General features: G+C 41.3%; 1 protein-coding gene across 1 annotated transcript; it reads left to right on the top strand.

Annotated features, from left to right (window-relative positions):
* The first annotated feature begins 17,147 nt into the window (after positions 1 to 17,147).
* On the top strand, positions 17,148 to 20,249 carry EZH2 (enhancer of zeste 2 polycomb repressive complex 2 subunit). Its single transcript, XM_078685151.1, has one exon. It carries the CDS (start codon positions 17,331 to 17,333, stop codon positions 19,554 to 19,556), a length of 2,226 nt encoding a protein of 741 aa, XP_078541277.1. The 5' UTR covers positions 17,148 to 17,330; the 3' UTR covers positions 19,557 to 20,249.
* Positions 20,250 to 20,918: the final 669 nt, after the last annotated feature.

The raw sequence follows: 20,918 nt of genomic DNA on the forward strand, positions 1-20,918 counted from the left end.
CTTTTGCATCACTGCTGCATCAGTTTCATGTGGCACGGTGTTTTTTACACCATGACACATCTGCCTTAATGCATCAATTTGTAATTTTGTCGCCTCATAGCAAATCTTTTGCACCGCCGCTGCATCACAAAAGTGACGCACAGTGGCGCAAAAGAGGCATACACCTATCATAAATCTGTCCCTAGCATTTTAAATGATTCATTCAGGATGACGATAAGGTGTGCCCTATCCAGAGGTTTGTTTAAGGTGAGGCCTACTCAGGATTGCAGATGAAAGTTACGCTTGACGAAGAATACAGAGGAGATAATACATGTAAAGCTCTACCAATGAAGTAAGTGATGTCCACTTCATTGCGCCAGTCATCATAAATGTATCCCTAAGCTTCTTATCTTGTTAGAGATGAACCGCCATATGTATCATCAAACTATTTTGCATTTCCAAAATAGCAAATTTTATGGAATAAATAGCGATTCTTTACCATTCCTAATTTGCGATGAGCAAATTGCTAATTACAAATTACCCATTCATTTCCATGGGCCAGGAGGCCCATAGGAATGAAGGTGCAATTTGCGATTAGCAATTAGCTCATCGCAAATTAGGAATTTTTCCAAAGGTGCAGGGGTGTCTCAATAACACCCTGCTGCACCCCTGAAAAAGAAATTTGGGGGCATATGGCGCACATAAATTTTAACAACATTCCTTTACGTCAAAAACGATTTTCAAGTCATAATTTGAAAACACTGCACCCGGGGGGAAATGACTTAAAATGTCCTTAAGACACATGAAAGTGTTTTTTTAAAGCCTTTGCAAGTTTTTGGGTCACTTTTAACATGGCTATGTAACTCAAACAGTCAAAATCTAAATTTGCCATGCACAGGTGGGAGCATATTTACAAGGAATGTGCCCCACGGGGAAAGGTCTTTTAATGTAATATGGGAAAAATGACATCAGAGACACTGAAATGCCTTATAAAGAAGCATACACCATTATATCCTTGTCATAAATTTACAAACCATTCCTTTTCCCCAAAAACGATTTTCAAATCATAATTTGAAAACACTGCACATAGGGAAATGACTTAAAATGTCCTTAAGACACATAAAAGCGTTTTTTGATTGCCTTTGCAGCATGGTTGGGTCACTTTTAACATAGCTATGTAACACAAACATTCAAAATCTAAATTTGCCATGCACAGGTGGGAGCATATTTACAAGGAATGTGCCCCACGGGGAAAGGTCTTTTAATGTAATATGGGAAAAATGACATCAGAGACACTGAAATGCCTTATAAAGAAGCATACACCATTATATCCTTGTCATAAATTTACAAACCATTCCTTTTCCCCAAAAACGATTTTCAAATCATAATTTGAAAACACTGCACATAGGGAAATGACTTAAAATGTCCTTAAGACACATAAAAGCGTTTTTTGATTGCCTTTGCAGCATGGTTGGGTCACTTTTAACATAGCTATGTAACACAAACATTCAAAATCTAAATTTGCCATGCACAGGTGGGAGCATATTTACAAGCAATTTGCTCCACAGAGAAAGGTCTTACATTAAAATGGGAAAAATAACATCAGAGACACTCAATTGCCTTATAATGAAGCATACACCATTATGTCCTTGTCATAAATATTATAACCATTCATTTTCCTCAAAAACGATTTTCAAATCATAATTTGAAAAGACTCCACAGCTCCTATGCACAATAACACCCTGTCAGTACTAATACTTCACATTTTCTCCAATTACATTTTCTCAAAGAAACAAAATCTATTTGTAAAACACTTGAGACAAAGCAACATTTGAAGAACACAACTTTCTTCATAATTTTCTCCTTAAAGCACACTATTCTCTATCTAAATTAAAGAAATCTTTTCTCACCTTAGCAAATACTTTGAGTTTCAAAACAGTCTCAGAAACACACCAATTTGTCTTCAGCAGAGCAAAAGGTATGCACTCCAGAGTCTGCAGCTATCAAAAGCACAGAAATGCTGTAATTCTTCACACATATCTCTCATGTCACCCAATCAAAACTCTTCCCTCACTTTTTTTCAAATGAAAACCCTTCCCCCCTCTGCCATTTCATGCCTTTTCTGCATGGCAACCACCTCTTGGAAGACTTCTGGTGTTTGCAAGTTCACACAACAATGTTGCAATTGAACTCTGAACTCTCAGTGCACCTCATATCCAGTGCATTCTTTCATTTAATGATTTTTTCTTGACCACTCAAAATACATCTTTCAAACAACTCATCCATGCACCCTAACTTTCTGTTTTCAGCAATCAAAATCCACCAATCACTGTTACTGCTTCATTAACACAGAAACTCCACAGTTTTTTTCATTTTAAACTCTTATTTTTTCAACTGCCATTTCATTGCCACACTTCATCTGACTGCAGGAGAACCTTCTCTCACCATGTTTTCTGTCTGGATTGTTGGACATAGTTACATCTATTGGGCTCAGAGGTATGCTGAGAACAGGAATTTACCTAACCTCAATTTACAAGATGTGGAAATTAAGTGGTTTGGCCACAGAGGATTAAAATGTCACCAATTGATACCATTGGTGAAAACCTTTATGCATTTGCCAAAACCTGACCTGTTAATTGTGCACTGTGGAGGTAATGATTTGGGCACTTTGACTGGGGTAGGTCTGGAAATGCTTTTAAAGGACACCTTTGAGCAATTGGTGGCACTTTTTCCTCAGACTGCCTTGGTATATTCAAATATATGCCAAAGACAGAAATGGAGGTGGTCAAACCAATTTTGTCCACAAATTGAGAAGTCGAGGAAGCATGTAAACAAATCTGTTTCAGCTTACATGAGAGACCATGGAATGGGCTCCCTGTACAACAATAACTTGCGTTACTACATGCAAGATATCTACAGAGGAGATGGAGTTCACTTCTCAGATGAGGGCAACAGAATTTTCATTCTGAATTTAAGACTGTGCATTGGTACCTACTTATAAGTACCTAAATGTACCATAAACCCAAAAGCTCTTCTCAGAGCTACCCTACATCTGATCACTCACAATTATTATTTTACTCTAAAATTTTTCACTAATTTTCAACAAAGTACGCTCCCTGGGGCGCTACCCGGTACGCGAACCGGGAGCTAACCTCGCTAAATTTTTAAAAAAATGTTTTTTTTTCGCACATATGGGCCTCCTCAGCCACCCTCAGAAAACCTAGGGGGTCAAGATAAGTCTACCGTGCCCCCTTCTACCCATTCTGAACATTATTTGCCCTCCATCTTGCATCTAAATTCGACCGAAACACAAAATGGTGGACTCCCGTAACGCTTAAGGTTCGCGAACCGGGGCGCTCGCCAGTTCGCGTACCGGGTCGCTCCCTGGGAAGCGCACCATCAAAAAAGGTGGGAAAGTAGTTTACAGAAAAGCGACTGGAGACAATTTCACCAAATATAGATTAGCTCATACTACATACCAATGCCTACCATTTTCACAAATTTGATTGAAATTCCATTTAACCATTTAGCCTGTAGACCTCTCTAAATACCCTGAGGTAAATTACTTCACAAAACACATCTGAAGTGTTGGAATTCACAACCAATTAAAATATTACTTTCATTTTCTACTTTTTTTACCTGACATTTGATTGGTTATCTACCTGAATATATATAAAGGAAGAGAGAGAAACACAGCCATTTTGACTTCTACTTCCTGAACTACATTGCAAGATCATTTTCACTCACAACTTAAACTTCTTTTTAGAAGGTGAGATATTATTTTATAAATTTGAAAACATTTTCAGATAGTTATATACTATCCCTCTGTAAGAGTTAGACATTGAAAAAGGCTTCTTTATTATAATTCTGGATTGATTTAGGTTTCTGTGGTATAATTATGAATTTACTTAGGCTTCTTCACAGGCACTTTTTAATAGTACTACTTCACGCCTGAAACCATACAGTGCCCATAGATTACTTCTCTGTTATAAACTCACAAGTACCTGTCTGAACTTAAACCCAACAGTGCCCTATCTCTACTGAAATATTTATTTTTTATGCAAATTACAGCAATAAAATGGAAGGTGAGCAGAATGTTTCCTTCGAAATTGTTCTGGAGAACAACACAGAAAAAGATATTGAGGACAATGATGACTCAGATTTCATGGATGAATCACGGGACCATGAATTAGTTCAATGTGTAGAATCTGTGGATCATTTACTTCATTATGATGACGGTCAAATGTGGGAACTTATGTTCACTCAACAAGAGGACATATCGGACAGTCAAATGCTAGACGTTCTATTAAATTTTGAAAAACAATCCTAAAAATAAAATTATATGTAATATTAAAAAATTATTTGAGTCTTTAATCATTTTTATATGTAATTCATAAACTAGTGAAATGTTAGAAATGTTATTAAATTTTGAAACACAATCACAATAATAAATAATTGCTTAAAAAATAAAAAAATTAAAAAATAATCAACAAAACCAACAATCAATTAACATACAGTATTTGAAAAGTCTATCATTCTTTTTTCCTTATAGTACGCTGCCCAGAACGCTTCCCGGTTCGCGAACCGGTCGCTACCCACGCAAAAAAACAAAAAAAATAATTATTTTTTTTGCCCCGCGGGGCCCTTTTAAAGCCTCCACATTAAACCTAGGGGGTCAGGGAGGATCTACTATGCCCCCTTATGGTCATTTCCCCCTTTGTTTTGGCCTCCTCTTGTCTCTCAATCCTACCGAGAGACAAGATGGCGGCCGCTCCGGACTGTTTAGAATGTTGACAGACACCGAAGAGCCAATCAGCTTCGCTACGCGAAGTTCCGTTACGCGTAAAGTCCGCGAACCGGAGCGCTGCCCGGTCCGCTGTTACAGATATATATCTTTTTTTGAACGTTAATTTCTCAAAATCCACTGAATCACATATATTGAGACCTAGCAAAGGCACATCGGGCTACCAGTCCCTACAATTTTGCCAAGTTTCGTGGAAATCCATTCAGCCGTTCGGGCTAAAAGTGAGGCCAACCGCCCTATGGAAAACTCAATGTTAAAAACACGTTTTGGGACCCCCCTTTTTTCTCGGCCCCCCCTTGACAAACCCCCCCCAAATTTCCAGGGGCTGCTCAGAAACAAAATGTTCCATTTTCCAGAACATTTCAGCCAATTCCGTCCACAAACGCCAAAGTTATTAGACATAGAATTTTCAAAAATCCCATAGGGAAAAAATCCTAACTATATATACCTACTGGCGACCGCCAGTAGGTAATATATATATATATATATATATCACTTCAGTGGGCAGATGAGCCAAGAAGAAGTATTCTTTTTAGATCTGAAAGTGTTTATTCGAGATGGCAAGATTTGTACAACTTTGTTCAGAAAGTTAACAGCTGGAAATGCGATTTTAGAGGCGAATAGCAGTCACCAAAAGAGTTTAAAAAATAGCATAGCATATGGTGAACTGCTTCGCGTGAAAAGAAACTGTTCAAACAACGATGATTTTGAAACTGCAGCAATAGATGCCATCGATAGGTTTCAGGCGAGAGGATACAAATGCGATCTGCTGACCAAAACATTTGAGAAAGTAAATAAAATTCCATGCAGATCCTTATTGAAGTAAAAAGAGAAACCTACCCAGTGTGAGAATGACTCTTGTAGATTCATTACAACATTTTCTAGCGAATCAGGGGCTTTCAGAGAAATTCTATATCGTAATTGGCATATTTTGGAAACTGACCTAGTAATTGGCAAGGAATTACTAAAACACCCTCAGGTAACTTTCAGACGTAGCAAGTCACTTAAAGATTACTTAGTTAAGAACCATTACGAACCAGTCCCCTTTACCCCTGGATTGAGCACCCTGACAGGATTTTTTTCATGTTCAAAATGCAAAGCATGCAGAAGTAGCTCCAAAGTATTATTTTATCAGGTTCCAGGAATGAAAGGCACGAAGAAAATTAACAAATTCTTAACGTGCAATACACCATATTGTATTTACTGCCTGGTATGTCCATGTATGAAAATCTACGTAGGCAGTACGATCCATCCAACGAAACGCAGAATCCTCGAGCATGCTCGCGCAATTGAAAACAAGGATCCCTCATACCCGGTAGCGAGGCACTTCTCTGAATTACATAATAGTTATCGCACTCTTCTCAAATTTTTCTGCATCGACCACGTTCCTATGAGTGAGCGTGGCGGTAACAGGGAATTGAGTCTGCGTAGATTCGAATCGAGGTATATAATCGATTGACACTCAATTATACCATTTGGGTTAAATACTGAAGAAGAATTGTCGATACACTTGGGCTAGCATGTTTTGTAATGACTGAAGTTGGAAGGCAGTGAATGTAATTGAAGTTGGAACGTAGTGAATTATCTCAATGTCTTGTAGATGAACCTGTATAAATCTGCATAAGGATCTTTTTGGATTCAATATAGAATTGTTACTTGTAATTATGACTTCATATATATTTTTCGATGAATGAAGAAACCATGATTTCCTAAATGATATGTTCTAATAAAGAATATTTTTATTATCAATGAGTTCGCCCATTCAGGGCTCAATTTATGTGATACAAAGTGGAATGAACTGCCAGTATATAATGATAGCCCATACAGGGCTCAATTGTGCGCCATCAAATTGATATACATTAAGTGTTAATGAACTAATATAATTTGTTTAAAATACTGTGTATATATTTGTTACATATGTAAATAGTGTATATATAGACATTCTAAGATGGCACTTATATTTACACTGATTTGCAGTCCACTTTTTGTGTTTATAGAAGGCTCCGAGCAAACAACGCGGGAGAGTTGTAAATAAAATGGCGCCCGTTTATCTTATGTTAGATACAGTGGGAAAAAGGCACGTATGCCGAAACGCGTCCTGTTTCTGTGAAATAAAACAGAAGATTTCAAACTTACCACGCGAGTGCAACCATTTCTTCAATTCTTTGGGGGAAACTTAGGAGCTGATATATATATATATATATATATATATATATATATATATATATATATATATATATATAATTACTTTTATTTTTATTATAAATATTTATAAGTTCATCATAAACTGGCCCACATACAATTAACGGTGGGCATGACAAGGCTGAAAGAGTCTTCCTAGCAATGACCACAACATTCTTAAGCATCTACTCTTACAATATTCTATTTATTACGTAAGGTGCCAGTTGGTTTCTGATAGAGCAGTAACCTTGTGGCATGTGTTACTGTGAGCGTATGAGTTACCATATGTGTGTACCATGTTTCAATATATAATGATTGTGTGAATTATAGGATGAATGTTGTGTGTTGCTTACCCTATATGTGTGTGAACTATATACAACAGGGGCATACTTGGCCCAGAGGGATCTAGCCTTTCACAAGAGCACCACATCCCACAAAGTCAGATTGTTTTTGTTTAGGCACAGGGAGATTAAGCGATTTGCCTTTGATCTCCAGGATGTTCAGCTGAGGCTCAGACCTAGTGATCCCGTCGCAAAGTAGACAGCTCTGGCCCTTGGTACAGGTCTCCTCGTCCAGCTTTAACAATGCCCAATATTGACGCAACTTGCGCATTTACTTTTTAATTGCTCCTGTGTGTTCCTCAGTCTTCTGTCTTAACAAATTGGCGACAATCTATTTTGTTTTATAAAAGGAAGGCTCACTACAGCAGAATTCATGTTTAATCGTGCTTCAAAATACGCAGAGACTGAAAATCATAAACTTACAAAAAATTACAGAATGGAGGTCTTAAGAAGAAGAGAACTTAAGGTACTGATTTTGGGTGCTGAAGATGAATAATGCTCATTGCTGTGACTCATTATTGTGGTTAAAGATGGGTTGAAGGACCGTTGGCAGCTTGCGACTCTACTCCTCAGCTTATTTTCGAGCATGCATTGCACTGTGACATGGTAACGTCTTTGAGCAACTCTCTCTGCAGCGTATGTTCCCCACGGGACCCTGTATTTACAAGGCACGTACGTAGAGTACCAACATGCCGCCATTTTGTTTGAAGAAATTGACTGCGTTTAATCTTAAACGCTAATCTTTCAGCCAGAGTTTGTTTAAAATCCTACGATACAGGAATCTTTTAAAAATATTAGAAAACAAAGTTGTGCAGCACCAAAAAAAGAATGTTAAAGTGACTTAAAACATATGAAATGAAAGACATTAATTTAAAAACTTCAAATAGGATCACCTAACCTGATTCTTCTAAGTGTTCCATGGTTGAATAAATGAACTGTTGTAGCACAGAGTTTAAAAGTGGCTTAATGGCACAAAGCAATGCAATTTGTGTACCAGCGCATCTTCTTAATGAACCTGATAAACCACCCATGCGCTGGAAAAATTGGCATAGAGCGTTTCAGAACTACTTAATAGCAACAGATGGTAAAGAATATAATGCTGAAAGAAAAAAAGCAATTATGTTTGGGTTGCTAGGCAATGCCGGCCAAGAAATATTCGACAGCTTGCCAGAGTTTAAAAATACACCTGGCCAGTTTATACCTTTGAATGATTATCAGGAGGCAGTCAAGCGTATTGAAAAGCAATTTTCAGAAGAACCAAACATTATGGTAGGAAGGAATGAATTTGTGACACTAAAGAAATCCGAAAATTTAAATATTGACAAATACATTGCGGCATTAAGAGTTCTTGCCACTAGTTGCGAATTTAATGAGATGGTGGACATTCACATCAGGGACCAGTTGGTATTTCATTGTTATTTAAAGTGGATATAAGGACGGTTATTAGCATGTATAAATCCAAGTCTATAGGAAGTGAATGAGATTGCTAAGGGAATTGAACGCTCTGTGTTGAAATCTAAAATATTATCCAATGAAAGTATACATTCTACAAATGTTTTTGCCTTGCAGGAAAATAAGAAGTTTGAACAAAAGGGCAGTGAGAGAAACAGAGGTGGGGAAGTTAATGAAGCTAAAATGTGTATGTGCTATAGATGAAAATCAAAGAATCCCTTTGCAGATTTTCAGGGATATCCAGCTATTGGCAAGATTATGGCAGGTTCTGGTTTGCCCATAACAATTATTTCAGACACTACATTTTACAATTGATGGCAAAACAGTGATCTTCAAAATACTGATGTAAGCCCTAAAGCCCGTGGTTCCCAAAGTGTGCGCCGCGGCACCCCGGTGCGCCGCTATGAGGTGCCAGGGGTGCCGCGCTCACGATGTGGGAAAGGCATTGTCTCATCTCCATTTTATACGCAGCTCTGATCGTTTCAGGTGCGTTGTTTGTGTCCGCTGTGCCTTGCTGTCCGCCGTGCTTCGTGGGAGCCTCTCCTTCATACGGTTAGTTACAGTTAGTTGTGCTCCGTTTTGTTTTAGCCTGTGACTTTGACTCGGTCCGTGGAGCCCTCCTTTGCACAGTTAAATTATTAATCAAGTACCATGCTGATCTTCGGCCCGTTTTACACTCGTATCACCAGCATTATTTTTACTGTAAAATAATGCTGGTGATACGAGTGTAAAACGGAGGTTGGGCCGAAAATCAGCATGGTACTTGATTATTAATTTTACTGTGCAAAGGCGGGCTCCACGGACCGAGTCAAAGTTTACACACAAAAAGCGCAAATCGTACTTTTGAAGTAGACTGGGACAATTAGTAAAGTCTTTACAACTCTTCACCATGGGTCTCGGGGCTTCAGATAAGACGAACAGCATTCCGTTTGTGAAAGTGGAAAAGGCAAGAAGTGCACGGGAGTCTTTATGGCCCAGACACAGCGTCTGTTTTCTGGTCTTTACACCGTCTCAGCATATATATACCTTTCATTATGACTTAAGAAGGATTTTGAAGCGGCCTTTGATCTTAGCTTTTATTTATGAATGCCAACTTCTTACTTCAGGTCAGACGGGAAAGGGCGAGGGTTATGGCAACTACATTTCAGGGAAAGAATCCTGTAAAAATTGCTCCCAGCCATATGCTTTTAACTGGTTTCCAGCTTCGGGGGGACGCACTGACCATCAAAGGTTCACGTTTAGATGTATACAGCGCTGCTGAGCAGAGGACACTCTCGTTCAGAGATTGCGAAATCCGTGCCTGCATACATTGGTGGAGGCCACGCATGCAATTTTGGTCACTGCGTTTTATTTTTGGATGACATGAAGCTAACTACGGTGGCTACCTACTGCTGCAAAACCAGCTCCAGCCTATTCTCTTCCTGTCACTCTACGCTCTGGTCTTCAGCACGAGGCCGGATGCACGGTCGCTCTCAGTTTGTAAATACGGAGGTTGGGCCGAAGATCAGCATGGAACTTGATTAATATTTTACTGTGCAAAGGTGGGCTACAACACGGAGTGAGTTAAACTTTGCACTCGTGCTCGCTGGACATATGGGCACATTTAGTGTTGGTTGGGATTTCCAATACTGCCATTTGCTTCGGGGAGGATGCCACTGACGGCTGTGCTGGGCAGTTGTTCACTAAACGTCAGTTGTTTCTGATCCTGTGTAATGTGCCTTATAAATGTAGTTCACTGTGGCCACAAGTTATACTCCCCAACCCAGTTCAAACCCACGTGTGCCTGAATGAAGAACTGGATTATTTGGAGTGCGCAGCCACAAGTTGCTGGGGAGGTAACCGGGTTTAATAAATCTATGCTGGCATTTGCAGAAATTGTTTACTAATTATCCCTCTTCTTCAAAAGTACAATTTGCGCTTTTTGTGTGTAAAGTAAACTTATACTTGCTCCGTGGAGCCCGCCTTTGCACAGTAAAATTATTAATCAAATACCATGCTGGTCTTCGGCCCAAACTCCATTTTACACCCGTACCACCAGCATTATTTTTGCTGTAAAATTTACATGTATTTTAACGTTTCAGCTTTTTTTGTTCCAAACGACCCTCATTTCTGTGGGGAAACTCGTGCACACATTAGGGGGGGGGGACAGTCAAAGCAAGAGGACCGTAGAAGTGAAGCAGGATGTTATATTGATTTTTTTAGATAGATGGTCCATTTTAAAGTGCACGGTCCAGATTTTCTGAAGTGACTGAAGTTCCGATGGACATTTTATTGATTTGTCAGCAAACGGTACTGTGAATTGTATCATTTTGCCACGATGGTTTGTGTTTGTGGCGAGAGTGAATCCTCAACATAAGATCAAATTGATCAATCCATCTTGCTTGGCACACTGTGAAAGTACTGCAATAGATACTTCATGTGCCTCTCTTCAGATTCAATGGCTTTGTTGTCAATTATTAATGTGAACATTGTTACAAATATGATTATAATACCTTCATTGCATCCCAATTACTTTAGGAAGCCTACGGTAAGTACTCCCGAGGTCGTGCTTACATCCCCCCCCCTCCCGCCCACCGGTAAAAAAATGGTGGGAGCCACAGCCAACTGCCAATTAGGTCAAGGGAGCCACGGGTCAAAAAAGTTTGGGAACCACTGCCCAAAGCATTTGGGATGTTGATATTGATATGGTCGGGTTCTTCAAAGACACCATAAATTTTAAAAGAAGGGAGAATAAAATAAAAATCTATGGGGCTGAGAGCGGTCGCAATATTGTTGATTGGAAAGATTTAGCTAAACTTGGAATTATTTTAAAATCAGGTTCAGCTGAGTCTAGTTTTAGATGAAAACTACATAGACTGTATAGGAGTACAAAATGAACATCTAAATTTAGATTTCGTTTTAAAGAATAATAGGGATGTTTTTGAGGAACACATACGGTGTGTTAAAGGGTTTGAACATAAAATCAAACTTAAGGAAGGTGCAATACCTATAACACACATGGTTTGACCTGTTCCACTTTCAGTGAGAAAGGAATTACTAGACAAACTTTGTGAAGAAGCTGTTATTGAGTTCACTGATTCATCGGAATGGGTTTTCGCCATTGTTGTCACAAAAAAAGACCGGTGATATCAGACTCAGTGCTGACTTGAGATCACTTAACAAAAACATTATTGTGGATTGCCACCCTTTACCGAAGATTCAAGAGATTTTGGCATCCACTTCAGGATCTAAGTTTTTCTCATTAATTGATCTCAAGTCAGCATATCACCAAATCAGGTTAGCAGAGGAATCTAAAGATTTAACAACATTCGTAGCTGCTTTTGGCACATACAGATATGTGACACTACCTTTTGGACAAGCCTCTGCTGTTAGTGTTTTTCAGAAATTAATGAATATCATTTTTAAAGTTGTTAAAGGAGTAGAAAAGTTTCAAGATTACATTTTAGTACATGCTAGAACTAAAAAGTAACACAAGACATTGAATACTGTGTTGGCTATATTTATAGAAAGAGGCATGACAGGAAGAAGAAATAAATAAATGTTTACACAGCAGGATAGATTATTTGGTACACTTACTCACTGCTGATAATATTAAACCCAAAAATTATTTCGTGAAAGCCATAAAAGATGTCCATAGACCTTGTGACAAGGACACTTTAAATTCGTTCATGGGTCTTAGCAAGTATTATTCCCGTTTTATTTCAGGTTATGCTAATAAGATAGAACCATTACACAAACTTCTACAGAAAGGAGTACAATCTGAATGGACAATGGAACAGGATTGTGCATTTGAAGTAATTAAGACAGCAATAGTAGATGCACGAACACTGCATCCCTATGATGCAAACAGGAGAAACATACCTACTGTTGATGCCAGTGCTGTGAGCATTGGAGCAGTTTTGGCCAAAAAAAGGGAGACGAGTATACCATTGCTTACATCTCAAGAAGACTGAAAAATGTGGAAACATTGTACAGTACAATCAAACGTGAGACATTAGCATATGTCTGGTTCGTAGAAAAAAATAAAATGTACTGATGGGGAAAGGAATTTGAAATTATAACTGATCATAAACCTTTGATTTTTATGATGAATGGTTGCGGGAAAGGCAATAGTAGAGCTTCATATAGATTGGTCAGACTAATTGAAAAACTACAAGAATTTGATTTTAAAATAAGACACATTCCAGGGGGGTTTAAATTGCAGAGCAGACTGTTTGTCTAGGTTACCGATAAACGACCAAGAAGAAGAATGTTTAGTAGACAAGAAATGTGTTGTAAATTCAACTATAATGAGTGAGGGAGCAATTAGAGAAAGCGAATGGATGGAACTGCAAGGAAAAGACAACACCATACTTAAGGTTAAAGAATATGTCACCGGTAAATGGTCACCAAAAAGAAACCTGAGCCAAGAAATGAGATGTTATCAACAGGTAGCTGATGAATTAACTGTTTAAAATGATTTATTAATGAGACACGATTTATTTATACCACCTTATCAATTAAGGAAAAAAACATATTTGCTTAGCTCACAAATGTCGTACAGGTTCAACTGCTACAAAGGAAATATAGTAAAGCTATTACTGGGGGCCAGGTCTTAATGCTGATGTGAATTTGAATGTTGACCATTGTGTAGAATGTTAAAGTGCAGAAAAACACTGGAAAATAAGAAAGAATGAAATGCAATTAGTAGAGCTACCCGATGGGCCATGGACAAAAATTGCAATTTACTTTTCAGGTACATTTGACATTTTGGATAGTAGTTGTAGATTCTTACTTGTTTGTCAGACTATTAACCCCTCCCATGCTGGTGATAAACCCCAGCCGTCACGCCCCGCGGTGGCCGCGTGCTGATGACGGCTGGGGTTCGTCACAGCCCCGCCCTGTTCTTTTGTTTACAGCACACGGGGGAAATCGCGGCCGCAGCGAAGGGGTTAAACAAAGTGGATTCATTATACATTTATTCCAAACATTTCTACTGAAATCATTATTGAATTCCTTAGAAGAATATTTATTATTGAAGGACAACCTAAGATCCTTGTATCAGAAAATGGCACACAATTAATATCTACAAAAATTACAAAAGGTTAAAAAGATTAGGTATAAGACAGGAAAAATTATGTGGTATAGTCCATCTTCTAATGGACAATTGGAATGTGTAAATAGATTTTTATAGGAAGGAGTGTAATTGGCTGTGGCATCCCAATTGCCTGTCAAAGAATATATACCTGAAAAGGTAAAAAGTTATAATAACACTCTCAATGACATAACGAATTACACTCCTTTTAGGTCTCACCAACTCCGCGCGCATGCGCTGCTTAGGAGGACTTTTAGCCGTCGCTCTGCTGTTTTTGGAAGCACACACTTGTGCTTGTGGCGGCATCCAGCTTGCGGAGCGCGCAGGGACATGCCACAAGCACGAGTGCAGTGCTTCCAAAAACAGCAGATTGCGCGCGCACGCACTCAGCACTCCAGGGCTCTCTCTCACTCTCTTTCCTCTCGCTTTCTCTCTGTCTCTCCCGCTCTCTCACTTGTTTGCAAAAAAAAACAGTCTTGGATGTAGATCGTCACGTTTGGTATCCTTCACTTGCATGGATCCATGAAACAGTGATGAGCAATACTATTTCGTTTCAGGGCTATGAATCATTTAATTTGGGCTCCACCAGTCTAAAAATATTATCGCTGGGGCGCGATCACTGCTGCTGCTGCTGCTGGAAATGCCACGCTGCTAACTCTGAAACTGGGAACCATAGTTTTGGGTGCTTGACATCCTGGTTATAGCTTTACTTTGCGCTGCAGTGCCTACCTGGCACAGTGCCCCTGTGGATACACTAACAGCGATTTCAAATCTGCTCCTTGGATTGTGGATATCAACGTACACTTGGATAATAAGCCTGCCGGGCGCTGGATTACCAGTCAATGCACTGGTAGAGCTGAGGGGTCAGCCAGGCCCCAACCCATAATTTTAGCAAAACACTGGTATAACAAGGACAACCTCACCTCTCCTCAGCCCCGGTTTATGCCTGAACACCTGGCTGCTGCAGTCCGGGTGCCTCAGGCAATGCGGCAGGAGCTACTACCATGGCACGAGGGTGCATTCCAGAGCGGTGAAGCGAACAGGCACTGAAGGGCTTTAGCATAACCCTTGACGCCTAGTACTTGGCAAGACCGGGGCATAAGGTACAATGTTTTGTTGCAGTTTTATATGGCGCAAACTCGACCTGAATGTATCAGAGCACTTTTAATGAGCACCAGTTGCATTACACAGACACATTCATTTTATTTTTAGGCACCGGGAGTGATTTGCCCAAAATCACAGAATGTTTGAGCCTCAGCCAGACTCGAACCTGGCTCCCTATCTTAAAGTCAGCCGCTCTTGCCGTCAAGCCACATCTATGTGCTGTCCTGATCGTAGCTTTCAAGTTAAATAAGCAAATGGAAACGTACCAGTGTGTGCTTTGTCCATTTTATGTTTGTGCAGTTCATTATCTGATTTGTAGTTAGTGTGTGGTATGGGAAACATTAATGGTGAGCGGTGAAATGGACCATGCGCTCATAGAGTAGCAGGCAGTCTGTTGACATAAGTGAGACATATTAAAAAGGGTGAAAACGAGCATGGCCTTGCTGATGTGACCTTTGCCCTTCTGGAAGGCCTGTCCTTGGATGTATTTAGTGAATGGCTTTACCTAAGATGTAGGAACAGCAGGAGTGTTGGGTTAGTGGACAATTGACCTGGTTCAGGAGTGCCTCGTAAGGCTGATATCCTGGTGGCAACTCATTTTCCTGAGGTGCCCAATGGGACGTGCCTCTCTGTTCCCCATTTTGGGATGAGTAAGTACGTTTATCATGCGTTATTAATATAAACCGTTGCATATGCATGTCATCATATGCACTCTTTAACATAATTTAGACAAAATATTTTTACAAAAGTAAAAGCCGTAATAAGGTGCAGGCCACTGGAGGTGAAACTTTGAGCTTTCAAGCTGTGAGTAAGGAGAGACAATGGTAGCAATTTTTGTGCAGTGAACTATTTTAAGATTCATCCAATAATTACGATATAAAGCCAAGATAAAACATTTAAAAACATAAATAACAAGCATTGGCATAGCAAATAGGTCTCGCCTTTTGGACCTTTTTAAGTGTTTAGCCATGCAACAGTTGATGCTGTTGCACCAAGTATATTGTGCTGGATAACTAAACACTTATAAGGTCACAAAGGCGAGACTTATTGGCTATGCCAATGCTTGTTATTTAATGCGAGCAAGGTAGTGTAACACAGTACACACCCCATAATTTAAGCAACGGTATAAAAATAAAGGTCTATGTGTGACACTGTTGATGATAAACATGTTAATGTGCAGGAAAGAATTATAGAACGACAAAAGTTAACAAAAGATATCACAATAACAGCAACAAAACAAAAATATAGAAAAAAAGAGATTGGGTAATTATTAAAATATCTAAGAGAGTACAGAAAGGAGAATCGAATTGCTCTTCATCTTTCAAAGTTGTTGATGTATCAAAATGGGCAGTTAATCCTGGAGACGAAGGATAATGGAGTAAAAGTGATGTTTTCAAACTTAAACCAGGCCAAGAGGAGATTCTCATGTCAAATAATACCCAAGGAGCTCTGCTAAACAAAGGAAATTATATTTCTGACGAGGAAGAGTGTATTAGAAATGTTGCACCAGAATTACCATAAACTTCAGCAAGACTGAACTTTAACAACAGTTTTGAAGTTTGAGATGATTCGGACTTGTCTCTCCAAAATCAGGCTTGCATACATGAAAAGGGTGAATTTAAGGGTAGTGAATCAATCTTGGAAAACAAAATCCACAATCAAGATGGTTCACAGTCTGAAAGATGATTTTCAAAATGCCTAAACGCTTTGGTGGTTTTGTTTTATATTAAAATCTGTTTTATTGTTTCAAAGAAAAGAAATGTTGTACATAGTACATGAGTTGCATTGTCCAAGCATGTTTATTTAGAGGTTTTATTTTATTACTGTTTAAAGTGTTCATTTGGTTGTTACCCGCATTATGTATGTACTTATATGACGTAACAGAATGATGGGTGTTTTTATTTTATTTTATGTTGGGTGGTTTTGACTTGCACGTGTCAGGAGCTGTACCACCGGCTTTCCCCTGCGTGTGGGCCTTTTGATATGTATTTCTATAAATAAATATCTTTCTTATACCTCGGTCTCCTGTCTTAACAGTGTGCCTTAACTTTTCAAAAAAAGATTTAATTATGCAAGACGCGTGAGACAAACTACAGTAGAAATGTCAAACGAAGAAAGACTTAACGGCAACACAATACAAATTTAGCTAGACAATATAGAAAGACTTTGCTCCTAGCAGCAGAAAAAAGACTACACAGCCTTGAAACAAAACAAGGAGTAAAACTAGAAGACAGACGGGGCTGGAGGGCTGCCAGGAGCGCACAAAACCGAACTGACTGACTTGGCGCCTAAAATCTCCGGCGGAAGAAGAGAGCCGACGCCGCCGGGAGACCTGCGAGCGGGTGAACTCAACGGCTTCCCCCAGCCCCGAGCGGTGCCGGCGGATCTGGCAGCCATGGGTCAGATGGGGAAAAAGTCGGAGAAGGGTCCGGTCCGTTGGCGGCGGCGCGTGAAGTCCGAGTACATGCGCCTCCGGCAGCTGAAGCGCTTCCGCCGGGCAGACGTGGTGAAGAGCGCGTTTAACTCCAACCGGCAGAAGATCATGGAGCGGACGGAAGCCTTGAACCAGGAGTGGGCGAGACGGCGCATCCAGCCCGTATCCGCCGGGCCCCAGGTGAGCTCCCTGCAGGGCGCCCGAGAGGGCTCGGTTACCAGCGACTGGGACTTCCCGGCGCAGACCGTGCCCCTGCGGACGCTGAACGCCGTGGCCTCGGTGCCCATCATGTACTCGTGGTCTCCCCTGCAGCAGAACTTCATGGTGGAGGACGAGACGGTGCTGCACAACATCCCCTACATGGGGGACGAGGTGCTGGACCAGGACGGCACGTTCATCGAGGAGCTCATCAAGAACTACGACGGGAAGGTGCACGGGGACCGGGAGTGCGGCTTCATCAACGACGAGATCTTCGTGGAGCTGGTGGGCGCCCTCCTGCTGTACAGCGACGACGAGGATGAAGAGGACACCGCTGCAAACGAAGGCCCTGGGGGTCCGAGTTATCAGGAGGGCGCGGGCTTCGACAGCACCGGTCACCAGGTACAGAGACTGCCGTCTGACAAGATCTTCGAAGCCATCTCCTCGCTCTTTCCGGACAAGGGGACGGCAGAGGAGCTGAGGGAGAAGTACAAGGAGCTGACGGTGCAGCAGCCCCCAGGGGCGCTCCCCCCGGAGTGCACCCCCAATATCGACGGGCCCAACGCCAGGTCGGTGCAGCGGGAGCAGAGCTTGCACTCCTTCCACACGCTCTTCTGCCGGCGCTGCGTCAAGTACGACTGCTTCTTGCACCCGCTGCGCGCCACCCCCAACACTTACAAGAGGAAGAACAACGAAGCGGTGACCGACGGCAAGCCCTGCGGGCCTCAGTGCTACCAGCTGCTGGAAGGTGCACGGGAGTTTGCCGCAGCTCTGACTGCCGAGCGGGTGGAGACGCCGCCGAAGCGCCAGAGCGGACGCCGCAGAGGGCGGGCCAACAACGCCAGCAGGCCCAGCACGCCCACGGTGTCCGAGTCCAAAGATACGGACAGCGATCGCGAAGGTGGGACAGAAACCGGCGGCGAGCATGACAAGGAAGAGGAGGAAAAGGAAGGCGAAACGTCTAGTTCATCTGAGGAAACTTCCCGCTGTCAAACACCAGTTAAGATGAAGCCGAATATTGAACCCCCGGAGGACGTCGAATGGAGTGGTTCTGAAGCCTCCTTGTTCAGAGTTCTCATTGGCACTTACTACGACAATTTCTGCACAATCGCCAAGCTTATTGGGACAAAGACCTGCCGGCAGGTGTATGAGTTTAGAGTAAAGGAATCGAGCATAATCGCCCCAGCTCCTGCGGAAGATATTGATACTCCTCCGCGAAAGAAGAAGAGAAAGCACAGATTGTGGGCAGCTCACTGTAGAAAAATCCAACTGAAAAAGGACGGCTCGTCTAATCATGTGTACAATTACCAACCATGTGATCACCCACGCCAGCCATGTGACGGCTCCTGCCCCTGCGTGACTGCACAGAATTTCTGTGAGAAGTTTTGCCAGTGCAGCTCGGAATGCCAGAATCGCTTCCCTGGATGTCGTTGCAAAGCTCAATGTAACACCAAACAGTGCCCCTGTTACCTAGCTGTGCGTGAGTGTGATCCTGACCTGTGCCTGACGTGTGGCGCATCTGATCACTGGGAAAGCAAGAATGTATCCTGCAAGAACTGCAGCATACAGAGGGGATCCAAAAAACATTTGCTTCTGGCGCCGTCGGATGTGGCAGGTTGGGGTATTTTTATCAAAGAACCAGTGCAGAAGAACGAATTCATCTCCGAATACTGTGGTGAAATTATTTCTCAGGATGAAGCTGATCGCAGAGGGAAAGTGTACGATAAGTACATGTGCAGCTTTCTTTTCAACTTGAACAACGATTTTGTTGTGGACGCAACTCGCAAGGGAAACAAGATCCGATTTGCAAACCATTCTGTAAATCCCAACTGCTATGCAAAAGTTATGATGGTTAATGGGGATCACAGAATAGGCATTTTTGCTAAGAGAGCCATTCAGACTGGCGAAGAACTATTCTTTGATTACCGATATAGTCAGGCGGACGCTCTTAAGTATGTTGGCATTGAGAGAGAAATGGAAATTCCATAACTGCAACTACCTCATCACCCAAACGTCTGCCTTAACATCTTCAGGAATATTCTACAACTCGGGATAATTTTTGGTATTTAAATAAATTTGCCTTGAAATGTGCGAACGACCTTTTTGTAGCTTAAGAAATTCTTAGTGACACGCTTATACAGTAGTTTTGTATCGTCGCCTCCAAGCTTTTTTAACAGTTAACTTATGCAATACTTTGTTTTGGTGCATAGTCAACCTGGATAAAAATACTTGAATTAACAAAGCGGACTCGCCGTTACTCGAAGAAATAACCTGAACAGAATACGTATTCGACTAACCAATTGGTACTGGTAGAAAAAAAACCTAACCAATAACAGACTAGAACGATTCGTAGCATTAGCCCAAAAACTTAAGGACGATTATTTTTGAACATTAGCATCGTTTATTGTCACTAAAACAGCAGAATATTAACTCGCCCAAAGCAAGACAAAAGGACACGCACACAGTTATTTCTACTGAGCTTACTACAAGCACTTAGACTCCACTTAAACCCTGCTAAAGGCATCAGACAGATTGGACTCATTCAAAAGTAGATTGGGCTGATGGCAGTAGAATTGAATTTCTGTGGAGTACTTGGTATCTGGAGATGTGTACGCGTTTTTAACTTTTCTATTTTTAAATGCCTTATATATTCAATAAAAATTGGTAATTGCATTCTTTTCAGCAAAACCTGTTTTATTATCTACAAACACCACATCAATAGTTCATCAACATTTTGTTTGTCACCAGATACATACACATACCATTCCATTCTAACACCAATTGTTTGGGGTTAGTACGCATGTTTCACATTGCTCATGTCGGTAGCGAACACAGATATGAATATGGGTACTCCACAGGTGGGTGTGGCAATCCAGCCACATTAGCCTGTGGCCATCTAGCTTGAGTGTGACACCCATTCTGACGTGCAAGCCCACACTAAATATTACAAAGAATAGAACAAATGTATGGTAAGGTAAGTATACTTGTAAAGCGCACTGTTACTCCATCTCGGAGTGTCCTGGCGCTCTATACCGCTGGGGAACCCGTCCTGGCTTTCCCTGTGAGATGGTTCCTCCTGGGCACCTCCAAGGTGAAGCCAGGCATCCCCGGCGCTGATGGGGCCGTAGTGGAGATTAAGCAAGCTATTGCCCAGAGTTGCAGAGTGGGACCCATGGTTAGTGTAGGCACCTCGGTGAGAATTATCGAGTCCGCGGCCATTGACCCAAGACCCTGCCGCGTCGGGAATTGAACCCTGATCCCGGGCCGATCTCTGCTTCAGGGTCTGCCGCTTCTAACCAGTGAGCCACACTTCTCCACTAAAACTAATCGTATTGCCTGGGACACCTTCGG

Source organism: Lissotriton helveticus, chromosome 3_2 (assembly GCF_964261635.1).
Source record: "Lissotriton helveticus chromosome 3_2, aLisHel1.1, whole genome shotgun sequence".
Taxonomy (NCBI): Eukaryota; Metazoa; Chordata; class Amphibia; order Caudata; family Salamandridae; genus Lissotriton; species Lissotriton helveticus.